General features: G+C 37.0%; 1 protein-coding gene across 1 annotated transcript in view; it reads right to left on the bottom strand.

Moving 5' to 3' along the window:
• Positions 1–18139, bottom strand: part of Trhde (thyrotropin releasing hormone degrading enzyme) — a 353366-nt gene that overhangs the window by 6743 nt on the left and 328484 nt on the right. Inside the window, exons 16-18 of the mRNA XM_035451580.1 lie at positions 4908–5075; positions 4238–4378; positions 776–857 (exon numbers count right to left, since the gene is read on the bottom strand). Coding sequence (XP_035307471.1) covers positions 776–857; positions 4238–4378; positions 4908–5075 — 391 coding nt within the window. The remainder of the gene's footprint in view (positions 1–775; positions 858–4237; positions 4379–4907; positions 5076–18139) is intronic.

Below are 18139 nucleotides of genomic sequence, written 5' to 3'. Positions count from 1 at the left end.
AATTGGTGAATGCCATAACTATTATCATAGAGCTTTCATCCAGTATTTGATGGAACCAGATGCAGAGATCGACAACCAAGCACCAGGCTGAACTCCGGGAATTCAGTCGAAGAGAGGGATGAGAGACTACATGAACAAGGGAGGTCAAGATCATGATGGAGAATTCTATAGAGAAAGCTGAACCAAACTCGTGGGAACTCATGAACTCTCCACAGAAGCTGTAGAGCCTCCGTGGGACCGAACAAGGCCCTCCATATGTGGAGACAGTTGTGAAACTTGGGTTATCTGAGGGGTCCCTGCTACTAGGACCAGGAACTATCTCTGGTGTCTGAGTTAGCTTTTTGGAGCCCATTTCCTGTGCGGAGATGCACAGCCTTAATGCAAGATGGAAGACTTTGATCCTGTCCCAACTTAATGTGCCAAACTTTGTTGACTCCCAATGGGAGGGCACTCTTACCTGTTGAGAAGAGTTGATAGGGGTGCAGGGAGCAAGGGAGAAGGCAAGGGTGGGGGCAGGAGGGATGGGAGGGAGACCTTTGGTTGGAATGTAAAATAAAATTTAAAAAATAAATTTAATAAAAAAGAATATTCGTGTGTGGACATGCATGTGCACATGCATGCATGCATTTGTGTGTTTATGTGTATGTGTCTCCATACAAGTGTGTATGAGGAGTGTGTAGAGGGAAGCAAAGGGAACTGATATGAATCTAAAGGAAAGAAGTAGTTGAAATATGTAATTTCATGTGATTCTATAAGTTTGGAACAAGATTTTTACCTCTTTAAGTTCGCCTTCTGTATTAAGAAATTCTGTAACTCCACTGATAAGTTTGGAATTCATAAATAATGCTTCTCCATACCTATAAAGATAAAACAAAACAGTCTTAATATCTATGTAGATAGTGATTTATGCAATCTGGTTAGAATGATTTTTGGAGTGTTTCCCAAGGATTGCATTTGCCAAGGCCGTCGGTGATCAGCAGCTCTCAGGGAAGTACTGGCCACTTCTTTCAGGAGGAAGAGAAGCAAAGAAGCATTTTTGCCTTGCAGTTCTATCAGGGCCACCTGGCCTTCTAAAGCGTTTCAGAGACTTCTGTGTGTCAATGAGTCTCAAAGTCTAGGTGTCTAGAATTAGATTCAGGCATTGTTGTTCTATTTGTAAGTCAAGACCCAAGAAAGGGGCATTTTTTAATATTCTATTGTACAGCAACTTAGATCATTGTAAAGAAAAAGTCCCCTAAGATGAAAAAGACCAGTTCAGCCTTGACCCTAATGTCACACAGATTTTGTGGTCTGGTTAGTCAGGATAAATCTTAGAATTCTAACTAAGTTTCAGAAACCTAGGCAAAGTTTACTAACAAATATTTCATAAAAGAGCATCAGTTGCTCTTATTATTACATTATGTATTTATCTAAATAGGTAGTTATTAAAATATCCAATTAATTATTACATAATTTTTACACTATGAACACCATTTATCGACTTATGAACGCTGGATGATGTATATATGTCAATTGGAAGCTCTCACTTTGTTGATTTGTCTCTACTTCCTTAAGGCCAATTATCAAGGCTTTAATGCTCATAGAATCAAATATAACCAACAATAAGACTGAGCTTCTGGAAGCAAAGGCCCTGCCATTATTACTAGATGCTTTATTTTGCTTCCCCAACTTGCAGGCTCTTCAGTACTTCAGCTGCTGAAGGACTTAGTTTTATCATTTAAAAGAGGTGATCAAATGGGAGGATTGTCATGATAATAAATGACATCTTAGTTAAAGCAAATAGACCGACACATGGTATTATAAACTGCCAAGTGCCACAACACAAACCCTCAATCTCAGCATCCAGGAGAAGAGGTAGGGAGAATGATGCAAGTTTAAGGATAGACTGGTCTACTTGGTGAGCTCCAGGAGGGCTAAGATTACATGGTTACACTGTCTCAAGAAAGTAAACCAATAACTTCAATACTAACACAAGTGACCATTGTCAAGGACATGTGGTCAGAAATGTGGCTGACCATACAAGAAAAAAAGCCATTTCCTTCTAAGGGAGATCTGATGGTTTTCCTTTATACTCCCAGATGAGGAAGAGCAGAACATAATCTCTACCTCATATTTTATGTAGTTGAGGACATAGACATGTAAAGAGATAATTCTCATGTAATGTAACTAGATATAGCATTGATAAAATGATGCACAGAATTCAGAGGTGGTCTATAGTTCTGAATTTTTGAGATGCATATAAATGACTGCACTGTTGTTCTGAAAAAGAGATACCAAGCAGAAGTCTGACATAAACAAAGGCAAGAAAAACTGCATGATATGTGAAGACAGTTTCAATTCATTGCATAAGGAGGGCATAAACTGTGAGGCTGGGCCAGACAGAAAGTCTTGAGAGGTAAATAAAACATATATCATGAAGCTCCTATGTTCAGAGTGGCACAGAATCCTTCTAACACTTGTTAGAAGGTTCTAGACAAAAAAAATTAAAAGGAAAAGGAAAAGAACGAAGTTATATGTGCACACACACACACACACACACACACACACACACACACACACACACATCAGCAAGTGTGAGTAAAGAGACAGAAAGATGGAAGACCAATTTAAAACTACTGAATAAGTACTGCTAAACAAGTGGTAGAAATAGCAAGGAAGCCTTCAACAATTAGGATTGTTGAAAGCACCTTGGATCTGTATTATACATGATGAAATGAAGGAGAATGTCTTTATAGACTTCGAGCTGTGTGGTTTGAGATATTGGTGAATACTTATCTAACTTACCAGGGAAAGAAAGACAAGTGCAAATTATAGGTTTAGTTTTCAGGTGGACTCCCATAGGGGACCTCAGTGAGAATGGCTTTACTACATGGCAATATCAGACGAAGGGTGTGAGTTCTGGTGGTTCTGGGAGCAATAGAAGCCATGAGAATACATGATACTTAGAACCAGAAGGACCCTATAATGTGAGAATATAATATCCTAGACAGACCTTCCCATCATTCCTGATGTTTGCAAACTGGAAGGAAAATGGGAGCTAATAAAGCACTCCTCCTTGTGAAGATAACCATGTTTGTATACTGAAATCTCAGTCTTTCTACCCTTTGAATGGTGGCCATAGGTTCTCAGAGACAAAATAAGAATGCTGAGAAATGGAGTAATAGGAAATAAATAGTATGTGAATGGATCCTACCGAGCGTAAGTTTATCAAACCAAAGAAATGTTGGTGTTTGTATTTGAAATCCCTTAAACTCATATGTATTACTTCCTGTTACATGACTTATTATAAACACAATTGGCAATGCAAGCTCTAATTGTCCTATCACTCTAAGATATGAACTGAAAACACACTATGTCAGTGTGTCTTATAGGTATCCCAATGGTTTCTCACAAAGTAGCTATAGACAGAAATGTATGTAACTGTAACAACACATTCTGATGAACTTGTTGTGCAAGGATAACTGATAAAGGAGTGAAAAAACATACAATAGTTCTTACATCAGCTTTCAAGAGCCCAAATGTTAGGTCTGCTTACTATCTTGGAGAAATTCATGCTGAAGAATAACATGGAGCATTTACATGTTCCATAATAGATTTAATTTCAAAATACCATAGAGATTATCAGAGACATAAATTAGCATTCATTATAATATATTTAAATGCATAATGCAATAAATTCTAAAATTGAAGCTGAAGAATTCTCACCATGAAACTAGATATCCTGGGAATTAATTCTACTGCAGCTGGAATAATACAATGATCTAAGTGATTAATGAATCTTCTCTGTGTCACTATTTTATTGAGGTGTTTTATGATATTTATATCTAAAGGGAATTTAAAACAATTCTACAAGAGTAAAGTTCCTTGTTGAAATAGCATTTATATGTGATTTAGGTTTTGTCCCTATAATGTATACAGAATATACAAGTTTTGTGAAAGGATTTCAAGTTTATGCAGTTTGATGAATTTCCAAGCAAAGTTGCCATACAAAACAATTTTTAGTCTCTCCATTCTTTCCCATTAACTAAAGTTATCAATTTTTATTAAATAAGGAATGTTAGAAAAGTGTTAAAATAATCATGAATTTCATGAACAACAGCCAACAGCCATCTTTGCTGAATATTATATAAGATCTAATGCTATCATTTGGATCATAGCGCTAACAAAAACCTTGAGTATTCTTCAAATATTGGTTTTTCACTTATTCTTTCAGGCATGAAAAGATGATAATATCTACCTGGTATTTAGGATTTTCCATTTGTCTCTGAAAAACTTCCAGGCAAGATCTCGGCCATGTGGATTTCTTGCTACATGAATTATGACATCAATTGCATCTTGATCCAATACCACCTCAGAATTCAGAGACAGATTTAGAAGTCTATAAGGATAAAATTGTGGGGAAACATTTAGTCTAAAAACTTAAATACTTTATAATCTTAAATCATAATTTAGTCATATTCTTCAAAACTACCAGGATCATCATTTCCCCAATGAATAATTGCAGAACAATTTCTGTTTAGAAAATACAGATAAAATTCATAGCACTTTCATGAAATATGTTAAACTCCAAGAATACCTATGGAATGGGGGGAAATCGCAAATCTTATTTGTTGACACAATTCCACTCTCAAATTCTTCACACTATATATTTCCTTGTTCAATAAAATGTTTTCTCAAACACATATAAAACTTTATAAACTAATTAGTCACAAACCATGTTATCTTTCAAGTCAAATTGCTTTCGTCATTTTGCCAGGTGGGTTTCTTTATCTCTAGAAAGAAATGTTTCATTGTGCCAAAACTTACGGTACTGTGTATTTAAGAAAATAAAACCAACTCTAGAGCAGTATGACTGTAGATGAGAACATTCATTACAAAAAGCAACTTAGGAGATTTCATGGACTCACCTGTTTAATAAATTCCTATCATCACTGCAAGTTAGGGCCTCCAGTAAAATCTTCTTCTCAGACACTGCAGTAGTGGAGTGGAATTTCATCCAGATGAACTCCCACACATCCTCATCCAGAAGTGACACTCCTGTGCAGTAGACGATGTCTCTAACATTTAGTGGTATTCTAAGGAAGCAACCCAGGGTGGCTTTCAGTTAACCAAGAGCTTTGTGCTTTTGAAAACAAAGACCAATTTTGCTTTCCTAAAGCCAGCTATTTAAAAGATGATTTGCCAGTTACATTTCACCTAAAACAGTACAATACTATGTAGTAATAATACTCAAATATATTGCTGACTAGGAAATAAAATAATGTCTTTTATGCCAAGGAAGTTTTGAATTTAATATTTTTGTTTATACTCATAAAATTATCACTAAACAAACTAACAACAAAGGTCTTGTTTAAGAACCAAAAATAAAGTCCTTTCTATTTTCAATGGCATTGATTGACTGTCTATCTGAAAATTTGCTATCTGAAATTGACAACAAAAGTAGTATATGGATAATAGTTTTAAATAAAAGACAGCCATTTAATTTTAAAATCTTTTTAAAAATTGTTTAAAACATAATGTGTATGTGTGAGGCTCTTAACATATATAACTACATCAGGTTTGTACAAGACCCTAGAGAGATCAGAAGAGGTCATCAGGTCCCCTAGAACTGGAATTATAGGTTGTGAACCACCTGTGCTGATTTCCCTGAATTGAATCCAAGTCAAGTCTTCAAAAGGAACAGAAAGTACTTTTAAACACTGAGCCATCTATCCAGAACTATGGAACTTTCATGTGGCCAGTAGAGGGGATAGAACCCATTACCTTGGTGTTATCACCTGCGCACTGTAAACTGAGCTAACTGGTCAACCTTACATTTTTTTCTGTGATGCTATTATTATTTTTTCTGCTCAAAGTTCTGTTTATTTTATTTTTTTATTTGAATTACAAACAAGATTTAATTACATTTTTATATTATTATCTTAAGTAATTTGCTCAAACATTACAAATACAGGACCATAAATTAATGATAAACAATAAAACATAACTAACAAAGACTTTTTCCACTATGTTTATATAGTTATTATAACAGGAAAATAAACTATTACTTTGACTCTAAAATAAAAAGTTAACATGGAAAAATTAGCATGAATTTAGTTAGGCTTGGCAATTCATGAATTATAAATTCACAAGTCAACTTTCTCACAGTGGTGTTCCACGATACACCACATTTTCTGGCTCTTTAAAATAATTCTCTTAAGAAATATTCAAATACTTTTTTAAAAGCTGAAAAGTTTGTATTTCTTTTTGTAATATTCATTAGTCTACTAGTTACATTTCCCATTAATAATTTGAATGTGACTACACAGATTGTCCTCCCTGAGTCACGGGAAGAAACAATGCTTTTTAAAGACTCAGAACTCTCATTGTTAAACACTAGTATGGTTGAAGCAATATGCAAAAGCATATGAAATTCTGAGTGTCCACTAGTGATGGGATGGTACTCCCTTCCAGATGTTAAGAAAGCCTGCTCATGGGAAAGAAATACCTTTCCCTCAGCAGTGTTAGCAGGCAAGCTTTTGTTCATCTGTTTTGTAAAAGGTGAAAAGAGAGGAGGAAGAAGAGGAGGATAGAAGTGGAGTCCACAGCATTAGAGGGATTCATTGTTTCTTTTTTTTTTTTTTTTTTAGCTTAGTCTGGATCCTGTGTCAAGAGTCCTCCCCTGTCAAGCCTTGGTGACACAGATTTCTTCCTTTCTGTTTTTGTCCAGCTTGCCACAATGCATACTGAAATTCACTATGGAGAATACTGTTACCATTTTTTAGAGAAAGTAATCAGTCTTAATAAGTATAATTTAAGATCAGCCAGATGTCTTCAATAAATCAGCACTTACATATCAGAATGGGTCTTCTCTCCATATACTATGAGATGTGGAGGCCAACACTGCATTATTGCATGACTTTGACCAAGATATTGATAGAGAAGTTTGCAAGTAAAAACTCAAAAACTCTAGCATTTCTCCTGAAGTCAGTAACTCATTAATCAATATTAGATATGTTACTAACAGTAACTCACTTTCTAAGAGCAAACCATTAAGCTATTGACAGATCAAAGAGAAGATGGGAATAAAACCCAATAAGGTAGGGTTTCCATGGCTACATAACCAGTATCCATGTTAAGCATCCCCTATAGAAAAGTACAAAAACTAGAGAAAAGAAAAAAACACAGTAAATGTTAAACTATTATTCCCTAGAAATTTCATGAATATTATACTATAGCCATTAGTAAAGGCTGTTTCATTTATCTTCTAGAGGCAACTACTGGCTATGCCAGTTAAACTGTGTAAGACACACATACACAAATGAACACATGGTTTGGCCATGACAATGTCTTACAAATGCTCTAAAGAGTCACCAGAGGCCAAAATTAACATTTTGTGGAATGCCATGTTCTGAGTTATTCGTTTTGTAGTCTGTGTCTCAATTATTTTTGTCAACATCTAATGTGGGCATGACATCTGTGTCATCAACTACTTTTATAGCAGAAGGGACCCTGTGCTAAGAGGGGATATTTTCTATCATAAATATATAGTTACTTTGTAGCCGGGCATTGGTGGCTCATGCCTTTAATCCCAGCACTCCGGAGACAGAGGCAGGAGAATCCCTGTGAGTTCCAGACCAGCCTAGTCTACAAGAGCTAGTTCTAGGACAGGCTCCAAAGTCACACAGAAATCCTGTCTCGAAAAACCAATATATATATATATATATATATATTTACTTCGTAACATGAAAAATAAATGACCCAGAGACAGATATTGGGGTTCAAGCTTCAAGTTGAAGACCAGAGAATCAAAGCAGGCAAGCCAGTAGATCTTACCTCTACCCAGCTGAAATGGCAATGCTGTCTCCACAAATCCTCAGAGGCAAAAGGTTCTCAGATCCTGTCTCCTCCTCCTTATATTGCTTTCTCTGCCCAGCCACATCACTCCTGTCTCCACCTCCTTAGTACTGGGATTAAAGGTATGTGATTCCAGGTGCTGAGATAGCCTTTGTGTGAGCTGTTTCTTTTAAGACTGCATCAATTTTGTGTAGTCAGTGTGGCCTTGAACTAACACAGATCCTTGTAGCTCTTAATCCTGAGACCTTCGACTAAAGGAGTATAGCACTACTGCTTACCCTCTATAGCTAACTAGTATGACTGCTTTGCTATTTTGATATCCAGTGCCTTTAATAATTTATAAACAACATATCACCACATTACTTTCCACTATTACTAGGAGTCTTAGCTGGGGTCATCCTTGTGAATTCCGGGGAGTCTCCCTGGCACCAGGTTTCTCACTAACCTCAAAAGGAACCCTGTCAAGGTTAACCCCAAATGGACCCCCATCGAGATATCTCTTACATTATTCTCTCTGTCTTTCCCATCCCTAACCTGCTACAGCTCCACCTGATGGCTCATGATCGCATACACCCACCCACCGCCTGCCCCAGTTAACCCAGAGATGGCCATACCCTTTCAGAATGGATCCAGAGGATGAGTGGATGGAGGGGGGAGTAGAAAGGAGGTGGGGAAGGAATGGGGGGGAGGGAAAGGGAGGGTAAACTGTGGTTGGCATGTAAAACAAATGAAAACCATTTAATAAAAAAATAAATAAAATACAGTTACTTAGAAACTTTGTGTACTTGTATCTGTTGTACCATTTCAGCTTAGAGATGAGTGATGCCAATGGTTGTGGTGTATCTCTGTAAGAATTTCTTAGGAATTGTTGTATCCTGCATTCTTGGATTACTTGGACCTGCATGCTAATTTCTTCCCACACACTAAGGAAGAATCAGACACTGAGTCTTTCAGACAGTTTCCTTATCCTTTGTCTCAGTCTGTCCCCTCCTGGGCTTGTACAGTGTTCATGTTGGTCTTCTTGACAGTGTCCTAAATGTCCCTTTATCTTTCTCCATGCCTTCCCCGCCCTGGAAGTCTTCTCCTCTGTGATCATTATTGCCAGTGATGGCTCTTTGCTTTGCTGATGCTTGTCATTGCTTCCATCTGCCGGTAAAGCCTTCAAGTGAATTGTAGTTCAGCTGTTCATTTCCATGCCCTGCTGGTACTTTGTGGTATTTGAATCTTCATTGGAATTCTTAGCTTTACTTTCCTTTTCTCTTAGCTTGAACCAGCATACTTCTTTTTTTTTTCAGATTTTTTTTATTTGAATTAGAAACAAGATTGTTTTACATGACAATCCCAGGTCCCTTCTCCCTCCTGTCCTCCCCTACAACTCCCCGCCCCCTAACTAAAACTCTACCTATCACATATCCTTTCTTCTATTTTTCCCTTGACTCAACCTTTCTGCTCCCTCATGACCTCTGCATCCTTCCTCTTCTTCCCTTCTCATTCTTGTAGCTCCCTCCCCCCTCTTCCCGTGCTCTCAACTTACTCAGGGGATCTTGACCCTTTCTCCTTCTCAAGGGGACCATGTATGTCTCTCTTAGGGTCCTCCTTGTTTACTAGCTTCTCTGGCAGTGTGGATTGTAGGCTGAGCCAGCACACTTCCGACAGTGATTTGTGCTAACAAGAAAACCATCAGGTCTATTTCATTAAGAGGAGTTTCTAGGTTTCTCTTCTCATATCTTCATTTTCTGGCTATATTATTTATGTGGGTTTCTGCACACCACTCTTCTTTGCACAAGTACCTAGACAAGCTTCATCCAAGAGAAGATCTATACCAAGCAGCCTGACTAGAGATTCTGGAGGGCCTCTACCACAGAGCTCCTCCTTAAGAAAGTAGCATACAGCTGCGGCTCTGGTCTTCTTACTCTGTGCTGAGCTAGGAGAGAAACTGACATTTAACTGTCCAATCCACTGCCTCCATTCTCCCTTAGGTGTCTAGATAGCATTAGATGCATTAGAAGTCCATGTCTGGAAAGCCTGATGCTCTCTGGAAACAGACTCAGAGAAACTGGGGCATTGTACAAACAGGCTAATGCTTCTCCCAGAAAGAAGCTAAGAGTTGGAATCCCCACTCAACTTGGGTATGTGTTGAGCAATAGGGAAGTTATGCTACACTTTCTAGTCCAAAGCTGGCTCTGAACTTTGTCGGTGTCTAAACTTTGTCAGAACTCTTAAGACTGGTGAAGTAGATCATGCCAAGTTCAGTGCACCTTTTAAGAGAGCACCATTGTGAATCCCTGAGCCTGACCAATGAGAAATTTCTATGCCAGCATGATCAACATGTAATTCTCTGAGAATTTAGCTGGACATGGATGACATCTCTAATATCTTTTTAAATTTAATTTTTAGATCACTTTTCAAAAATACTCAGTGTTGGCAAGACTGGGTTTCTAACAATAAACAGAAATGATTAGCAGCACTGTCATGATACCCAGTAAACACAGCCTTTACCTGTCTGAAAAGGACACAATTTAGCAGTACTATAAGGATCTACTGTATAACAAAACAATGAGAAGAAACCTTGAAAAAATTCCAGCAATAAAAGTTTGGATATGATGATAGATATGATGAAAAAGTGTCCATGGTGGGCCTCTAAAATCAACACCACATAGAATGAGAGAAGGTTCCATATAGACATCTACAGCTGTAAATCAAGATGAATGCTGCAGAGTGTGGATATGGTTGGGTCTATTCGCAGTCGTGTCACAAGCTGCTGTCCCTTTGTTCATAGTACATATAAGAAACTTGATGAGGAGGAAAATGAAACACACATATGTTTGAATAGATAATTGAAAGCCTGAAAAATAATATTCAACCTGGGGAACAACCACACTCCCTCCCCAAATCACAGGAAAGAAATGGCTCAATAAGCAGATACCAGGAGGTATAATTGCATATATCTCCTCCAAGAGTAAAGCCAGAGCTTATTAGCCTGAGAATGCTGATTTTTTTCTAGCAACTCTCCCCACCTCATCAGTTCCTCACTTCCTTAGCCATTCACCAGATAAAGAATCAACGGATAGTCCACAAGATCAGTCTGCCTCATTACTGAAAATAAAACAAGATTGGTAGGAGCTGGATATGCCAGCGGCCCTCAATTCCCAATGACTTCCATTGTTAATGAAACCCCCCTTTGTTTCTAAATTTGTAAAGATGTTCTAATAACATTTTCACAAAATGATTGCTCTGGGGACAGTTTAAGATCTCTTTGTATAAACCAAAGTCATTAGGAATAAATGAAAAAGCCCATTTGTTTGTAAAGCCTTATCCAAGAGACCACAAAACCCATAGTTATGAGTGGTACAAATGAGTCCTGGGAGACACTGGATATCAAGATTACAGGGACCGGGGGCCCCTTCCTAGTGAACATGAAAATTGTTTATGAAGATGTGAATATCCCCACAGTCTTTTCTTTTTAACTGCTGCTTCAGGAGTAAATCTTTTAATGAGATTTTATCTGCTAGGGAGAAAACTGGGTTGATTTTTTTTTTTTATTTTAGATATGGTATACAAGTATGGACAGTAAGCAAGCTGTCTCACCTAGTTACCTGATGGAAGATGAATGGGGTAAAGCTTTGCCAAAATGAAATGCTTTTATTTTTCATAGAGTAAGAACACTGCAGAAATTATTGCCTAATTAGGGTAGCTTGTACTCTGGTTTTCATTCCATTCTCATTTTAAATAGGATTATGACAGAGTTCATTTGTGTGATAAAAGTTTTGAATACATAGAAGTTCAGTGTATCATTATGGGACCACTTATTTTCACATTTCAATGATATATTTAACTTTTTTATCCTGCTAAAGGCAAGTGCTTGAAGATGAAATGCTTTGGAAATCAATGTTAAAAATTAAGTAGGAGAAAGATAAAGACATTTATTTCAGGTTATTTTTTAACTGAGTTAATAACAATGGTAGTATTAGTTGGTTGGGCCTACTATAGATCAGGTTGCTTATTACAAAGAGTTTCTTACAACTCTGAAGACTTAAATTTGTGACCACCATCAGGTTCAGGTGTGAACCTTCTTCAAGGACATACAATGCTGACTTCTCCTTTGATCTTTCCCTGGCCCTGCAGAGCTCTCTTGGCTTGCCTTTAAATTGATTACACTGACAGATATCTACTTCATGACCTAATTAATTCTCAAAGGCCACACCTTCTAACATAGTCATTTTGGTGGTTAAGAATTCAATACATACAAAGATGTAGTTCTTAATAATGAGATAAAATCACAGTAATTTAATACTTTAAGTACTAATTATAATTGAGAAGTGTAAACAAACAAATCAGAAATTGCCAAAGGTCTCCTAGCCAGGGAGCCTCATAAGTCCTTACCTGTCTTTGGCAAACTATTGGCACTGATGGATACTGGTGGAGAAAAAGGTTTTGTTTTAAGTTGTGTACTAACAGGTGAGCTTACAAAATTCCAGTGAGTAATTACACACTCCTTTTCTTAAACACTGCGCTGGTTAAACTCAGGGGTCATGAAGCAAAACAAAGAGACATCATTGGTGAATGTAGGGGAAGGAGTTATAGGGACGATGGGAGGTTATAGGAATAGGAAAAAGGCAAAGTGTGGGAAGAGACTAATCAGAATGCATTATGTACATGTATGTATTGTCAAAGAAGAAAATTAATACGATATTTTAATTAAATAATGCAATGTGTTTATCCATAGGGGAAAATACTGAAGAGGTACACAGGAGAATATTAACCAACATTCTTCTTCATGGTCTAAGTATCATAGGGAGCTAGTCTTTTTGTTAAATATAATTTCAAGTTTAGTAATTAAATAAATTTGCTGCTATGTGGGAAATAACCAAATGTTTAATTACATTTGCAAAGACAAGTTTATTATTATTAGAATAAAACACATGTTGTAAAGCTTCTATTGAATATTCAGACATGATACTAATTATTTAAATGCTAAAACTTAAACCATATTCCAAAGAAAATTGCATTGATTGAAGAAAAAAATGACTTAAAAATATAACTTTTTATAATTAATAAAAATATTCATCTATTTTCAAGTAGGTACCCTAGAACTAATTTGGCCGGCAGTTTGTTTCTAGTCGGGGTGAGTCAAGGTCAATGCTTTGGGCTTCGTTTTTCATCCTAATTGGACAGGGCTAAAGTCCAAGGGTTCTAAAGTCCCTTCTTGCTCTGTTAGTACAAGAATCTTTTCATTAGTGATCATATTAACATTGAAATGTGGGTTTAATTATTTTCAAAGACAATGAGAAATATAGCTCAAAGGAGCCTATCTGAGAATACCACTGCCTCTCAGTGGAGTCTCACATGCCATCAATAAGGAGTGGGACCCAACATTCAATTAATTTTAATTAATGAACACTGAATTCACTCATTTGAAAGAATGTCTATGTACTCTACAAATGAACAGCTTTGGTAGAAGCCCCACTGCCAAAGCTCCAAATCATGTGCCTTAAAAAGTGTTTGTTCTCTTTTGTCTTCCAGGGCTGCCAGTTCAAGAAGTTAAAGCACCCAGCTGAAAAACAACTTGCTTTTGCACAGGTCGACCTTGTGCACAGTGTCCTCTGCCTCATTCCTTCTCTGTCACTATTCTTCAGCCTCTTGTCTGCTTCCAAGAACACTAGCCTGAATAAAACTTGCAGCTGCTTAGAAGGAATTTGTGACTTTGGACCTTAGTGTCAGTTCACTCTTCTGGGAAGTGGGGATAACCATTCCTGACAGGGCTGTTACAACGGAGAAGTGGATAATCTCCATCCAGTACTTGGCACATTGGCCAGTGTATATTATGGTATAGGCTGGCATGGGCTTTATCTCTGTGGTGTACATGGGTACAATGCTGAGAACAATGAAGAATGTCACAAAATATGTGAAGGACTCTCTGCCTCATCTTTATTCTAATAGTAGTGTTTCTGCATGTGTGTGTGTGTGTGTGTGTGCGCGTGCGTGCGTGCGTGCGTGCGTGCGTGCGTGTGTGCGTGTGTGTGTGTGTCCCTGTGTACACATACACGTATAAGTCAGAGGGCAACCTCAGTTGTTATGTTGTTCCTCAGATGTCATTCAGCTTCCTTTTGATGATTTGTTTGGGAGATGGTGGCCTTTTTTTGGAGACCTCATACCAGGTTAGGCTCTCTGGGATCTGCCTCATCCACCTCCCTAGCACTAGATGGCAAGAAATGAACCATTATGCCTGGCATTTTTTTAAATCTGAGTCCTGAGATGAAACTCACATCCTTATGCTTGTACTGTAAGCATTTTACCTACTTAGCTATCCCCATTTTTTAGGATAAATAGTAACCAACCAATATGCCTATCTTTTCCAAGTCATCAAATGGATTTTTAAAAAACAGGCATAAATATTTTTAAATAATCAAAACAAAATCGAATAATCTGTCTTTTAAAATGTCAAGTTTAAGGCAGTCACATAAGATACATTTTATATTGACATCTTGCTATTTGGACATCTGTTAGTCAGTTATGATGGCCCTGGGAATTTGTATAACAGCTCTGGCATCCAAGAGGAGTGCTGGATTTAAGTGTCTCTTTAATGGCCTCAGTAGAGAGACAAAATCCTTCATGAAATGTGTAGCCCGTGATACTGTAAAGGTCATCAGGCATCAAGACCATTAGTGAAGCACCTTCACATCATACGTAGGAAGACTCTGCTCTAGAAAGTTCACTCTCCTATGTTCATAACATGATTATTTCCAGTGAAGCCTAAGAGTACCAAGAGGAATAGTAAATCATAGAACAAAGACAAATCAGTTCACAAACGGTAGCAATACCTGTTTTACCTAGAAGAACAACAGTGAGAGAACCTGGAGGTGAAGAGAACAAATATTTTTAAAAGATCTGAATGTGTTCTGAGCTGATGTTCAAGACCTTTTGGAATTTTAATTTCACATGTCTGAAAGTGGTTTGGGCTGTTCTTTCTAGATGAAAAGGAAAAGAGTCGTGGCTGATGGCAAGGTTTTTAACTTGTCACAGAGTATCTGAGTTTTAATATAATCACACTTCTTTTGAGAGGTTTTAAAAATTAAGAGAAACCTTACTTTGGAAAGGACATTCACTTTAAGTTCAAATAAAGCATATGAAAATATTTTAAATGTTTGTGCTCTCTATATAATGTAGGGCTTTCCCCCCCTACTAGCAGGAGGAAGGGTGATAAAAACTAAATTTAAGACCATTTTATAAACTGTAATGGCTAAACCACACACAGAGAGACACAGAAACAGAGAGAGATGGGGGAAACATTCCTAGGCAGAATAACACACACACACACACACACACACACACACACACACACACACACACACACACAGAGCCTTCAAAGAAAAAGTAGAAAGACAGCATAGTAGTGTCAATGACTTGCATGGGAGTGAAAGGACTTATCAATGACAAAAAGACAAGAATGTCAACAACCAATGAAAAGGAAACATAGTAAAGAAGTAATTGGAGGATTTATAGATTCTCCGTTTTTCCTCCACTGGGCTTAAGCTCACCCACTGGAAAGTTGAGAGCAATGATATTTAGCATGCCACATCTTAGAGCCCCTAGAACCTTTTGTCATGCAACCAGAATAAGTTTCTTCTATTACAGATCACAAATGCTTCATGACAAAAGTAGAAAAATTAGGAATTCTATGATGACTCATAAAACAGGGAGCATCAGGCTGCTAATATAAATAGTTGTAAGAACACAGCATAATAACAGCATAATTTGAAATGTAATATGATACATTTGTAGTTGAAGTTGTGAAGGGGCTGATAAATTGCTCTATTTATAGAGTTTGGGGTTAAAAATGAGACAACGTGTTTCCCAAGCATCACCTGCCCTTTCTATCTCATCTGCATGTCCCAGCTAAGTGTATAGGTTCTTCACTTATCTCTGCCAAAACACTAAAAATCTATTTTCTATGATATGAAGCCTACATATATTGAAAATATTAATGATCTTGTCTGAATCACAATAATTAGGGATCAGTACTCTGGCTTAACGGTTAAGATGGGAGTTGAATGGTAAGCCCACTCCCACTACAATAGCAAGTACATACACAGTGATGCTCAAATCACAACACAGGTATAAGCATTTAGAAAATTCCCAGCAATATATTCAGCTCTCCCTCACCAAATGGCATTTGTTACCTAAGGATAATTTAGAGCAATAGCCATCATCTTTTGCAGGCATACAAAGGCTGAAAATTTACACAGATTTATTATCACCATCAAAGCAGAACTTCTATAAATGGGAGTGATCAGGGCAAATGCAGGTCCCATCCATACAGTTAATTCATGCCAATGTCAGTGAGGTTAAGCAGCTGACTCTCCAACCTGGGAGGAACTGACCATCATAAGCTAATTTCTTGGCATAACAACAAAGCTGTCCTGAGAAGTGTGTGACTAATGTCTTTTTCTCACTTGAAATGTCCTCTTTCCAAAATAGATGTTATTGTGGAAAAGACAAATGTGTGTGTGTGTGTGTGTGTGTGTGTGTGTGTGTGTGTGTGTGTGTTTTACCCAAATATTATTTTCATTTTTTTTTATTTTTCTCAGCATCTGTGGACCTGCAGGAAGTTCTTGGGTGGAGGGGTTTTATTGGTGGAAAGTGAATAGGAAAAGGAGGATGAAAAGAGGGGACACTGTCCTCTGGGGACAGGAGCAGCAGAAGAGAAGAGAGAAGAAGAGAGAGAAGGAGAGACAAAGAGACAAGCAGGGAAGCAGAAAGGGAGAAAAAAGAGAAATAATTTTCAAATTTTATCTGATACATGTAATATACAAGAAAATGGTATACTTTTTGAAATTAGAAAATAATGCTTATAACAAATCTGAAATTACCTACTAAATCTGAAACTATATTAATATATTGGGTTTTCCCATTCTCTTTTCAGGTGGAAAATTACAAAATTTCTGTTAAACCTCTTATGTGTATGTATTCATAAGAATAAAATTTATGTCAAGCATATCATAAAGGGTACTCATTTAAAATAGTCATAAAAATCTAGTTCAAATTAAAGAATTACCAAACAACCGGAATTCTTGACAAAAGGAGACCAGCATGAATGGATAAAAATTCTACACATTACATAAAGATGTATGCTATGCCTTGGAAGACTATAACTGAGGAAAATATGCAAGTTCATTGTTTTGTGGAGTATCTAATGTAAATTTTTCTATGTACAAATGTCCTTGTCACCAGGCAGTGGTGGCACATACCTTTAATCCCAGCACTCAGAAGGTAAAGGCAGGCAGATCTCTGTGAATTCGAGACCAGCCTGGTCTACAAGAGCTAGTTCCAGGACAGCCTCCAAAGCCAAAGAGAAATCCTGTCTCTAAAAACAAAAACATAAACAAAATAAAATAAAAAAGCAAATGTCCTTGTCATGTGCCAGTTATAGCACTTCATACTTTCAAAATGATAAGTCAACAGTGAGTTCATAGAGTGGCTATGTTCTATATTTCAGAACTAAACAGAAAGGTGTTTGAATTTGAAAATTAAATATCACTAACCAATATTTTTTAATTTGGTTTTACATCTAAATATACACAAGTAGAAGAATTATAAAAATGAATCTGTGGGGACATACAATAATTCTATGGAAATTTCCATGCATTATTCTATGCAAACTACTGAGGACTCCTGTGATTATTTTAATATAGACAATGAGACATGATATTATAGCTGGTGATTCTACACAGCTGTATGACTTTTGTGAGTGACATGGAGGAACGGCCTTTTATATATTGTCCTCTGTACTCATGAAAATTGTAAGAAGAATAAAAATAAGGTTAAGAGTTTGATAGCATGTTGAATTCAAAGCAAGTGTTAATCATAAAACAGAAACTGGGAGTATGTGCATTAGTTTTCTGGGGTTTTTACTATGACAACTTAAATGAAGCTTTCAAATTAGCTTCATGAAAGAAGTCTGGAAGAACATGGTTGGATCTTTCTGGAGATTTTAAGGGTACATCTACCCCATGTTTCTATCCTGCCTTGGTAGGTAATGATCAAAAGCCCATATCCCTTCATTATAGAGTTACTACTGTTCATCTCTGCTTTTATACAACTCAACTCCTGCATCTTATGCCTACTTCCCTGTGTCTTATAAGAATGTGCATCACTAGATGAGGTTCTCAATGATTCCAGAATTATGTCATCTTTATCTCTATTATCACCACAAAGATCTTATTTCTAATAAGATTATATTCACAGATAAGGTTTGGGATTTGGAAGGCTATCTTTCTTCAGAAGTAATTTTTCAATTAATACA

The sequence above is a fragment of the Cricetulus griseus genome (genome assembly GCF_003668045.3).
Source record: "Cricetulus griseus strain 17A/GY chromosome 1 unlocalized genomic scaffold, alternate assembly CriGri-PICRH-1.0 chr1_0, whole genome shotgun sequence".
NCBI classification, from domain to species: Eukaryota; Metazoa; Chordata; class Mammalia; order Rodentia; family Cricetidae; genus Cricetulus; species Cricetulus griseus.
The sequence above is the reverse complement of the archived record's forward strand: the minus strand, read 5'-3'. Positions and strand labels throughout refer to the sequence as shown.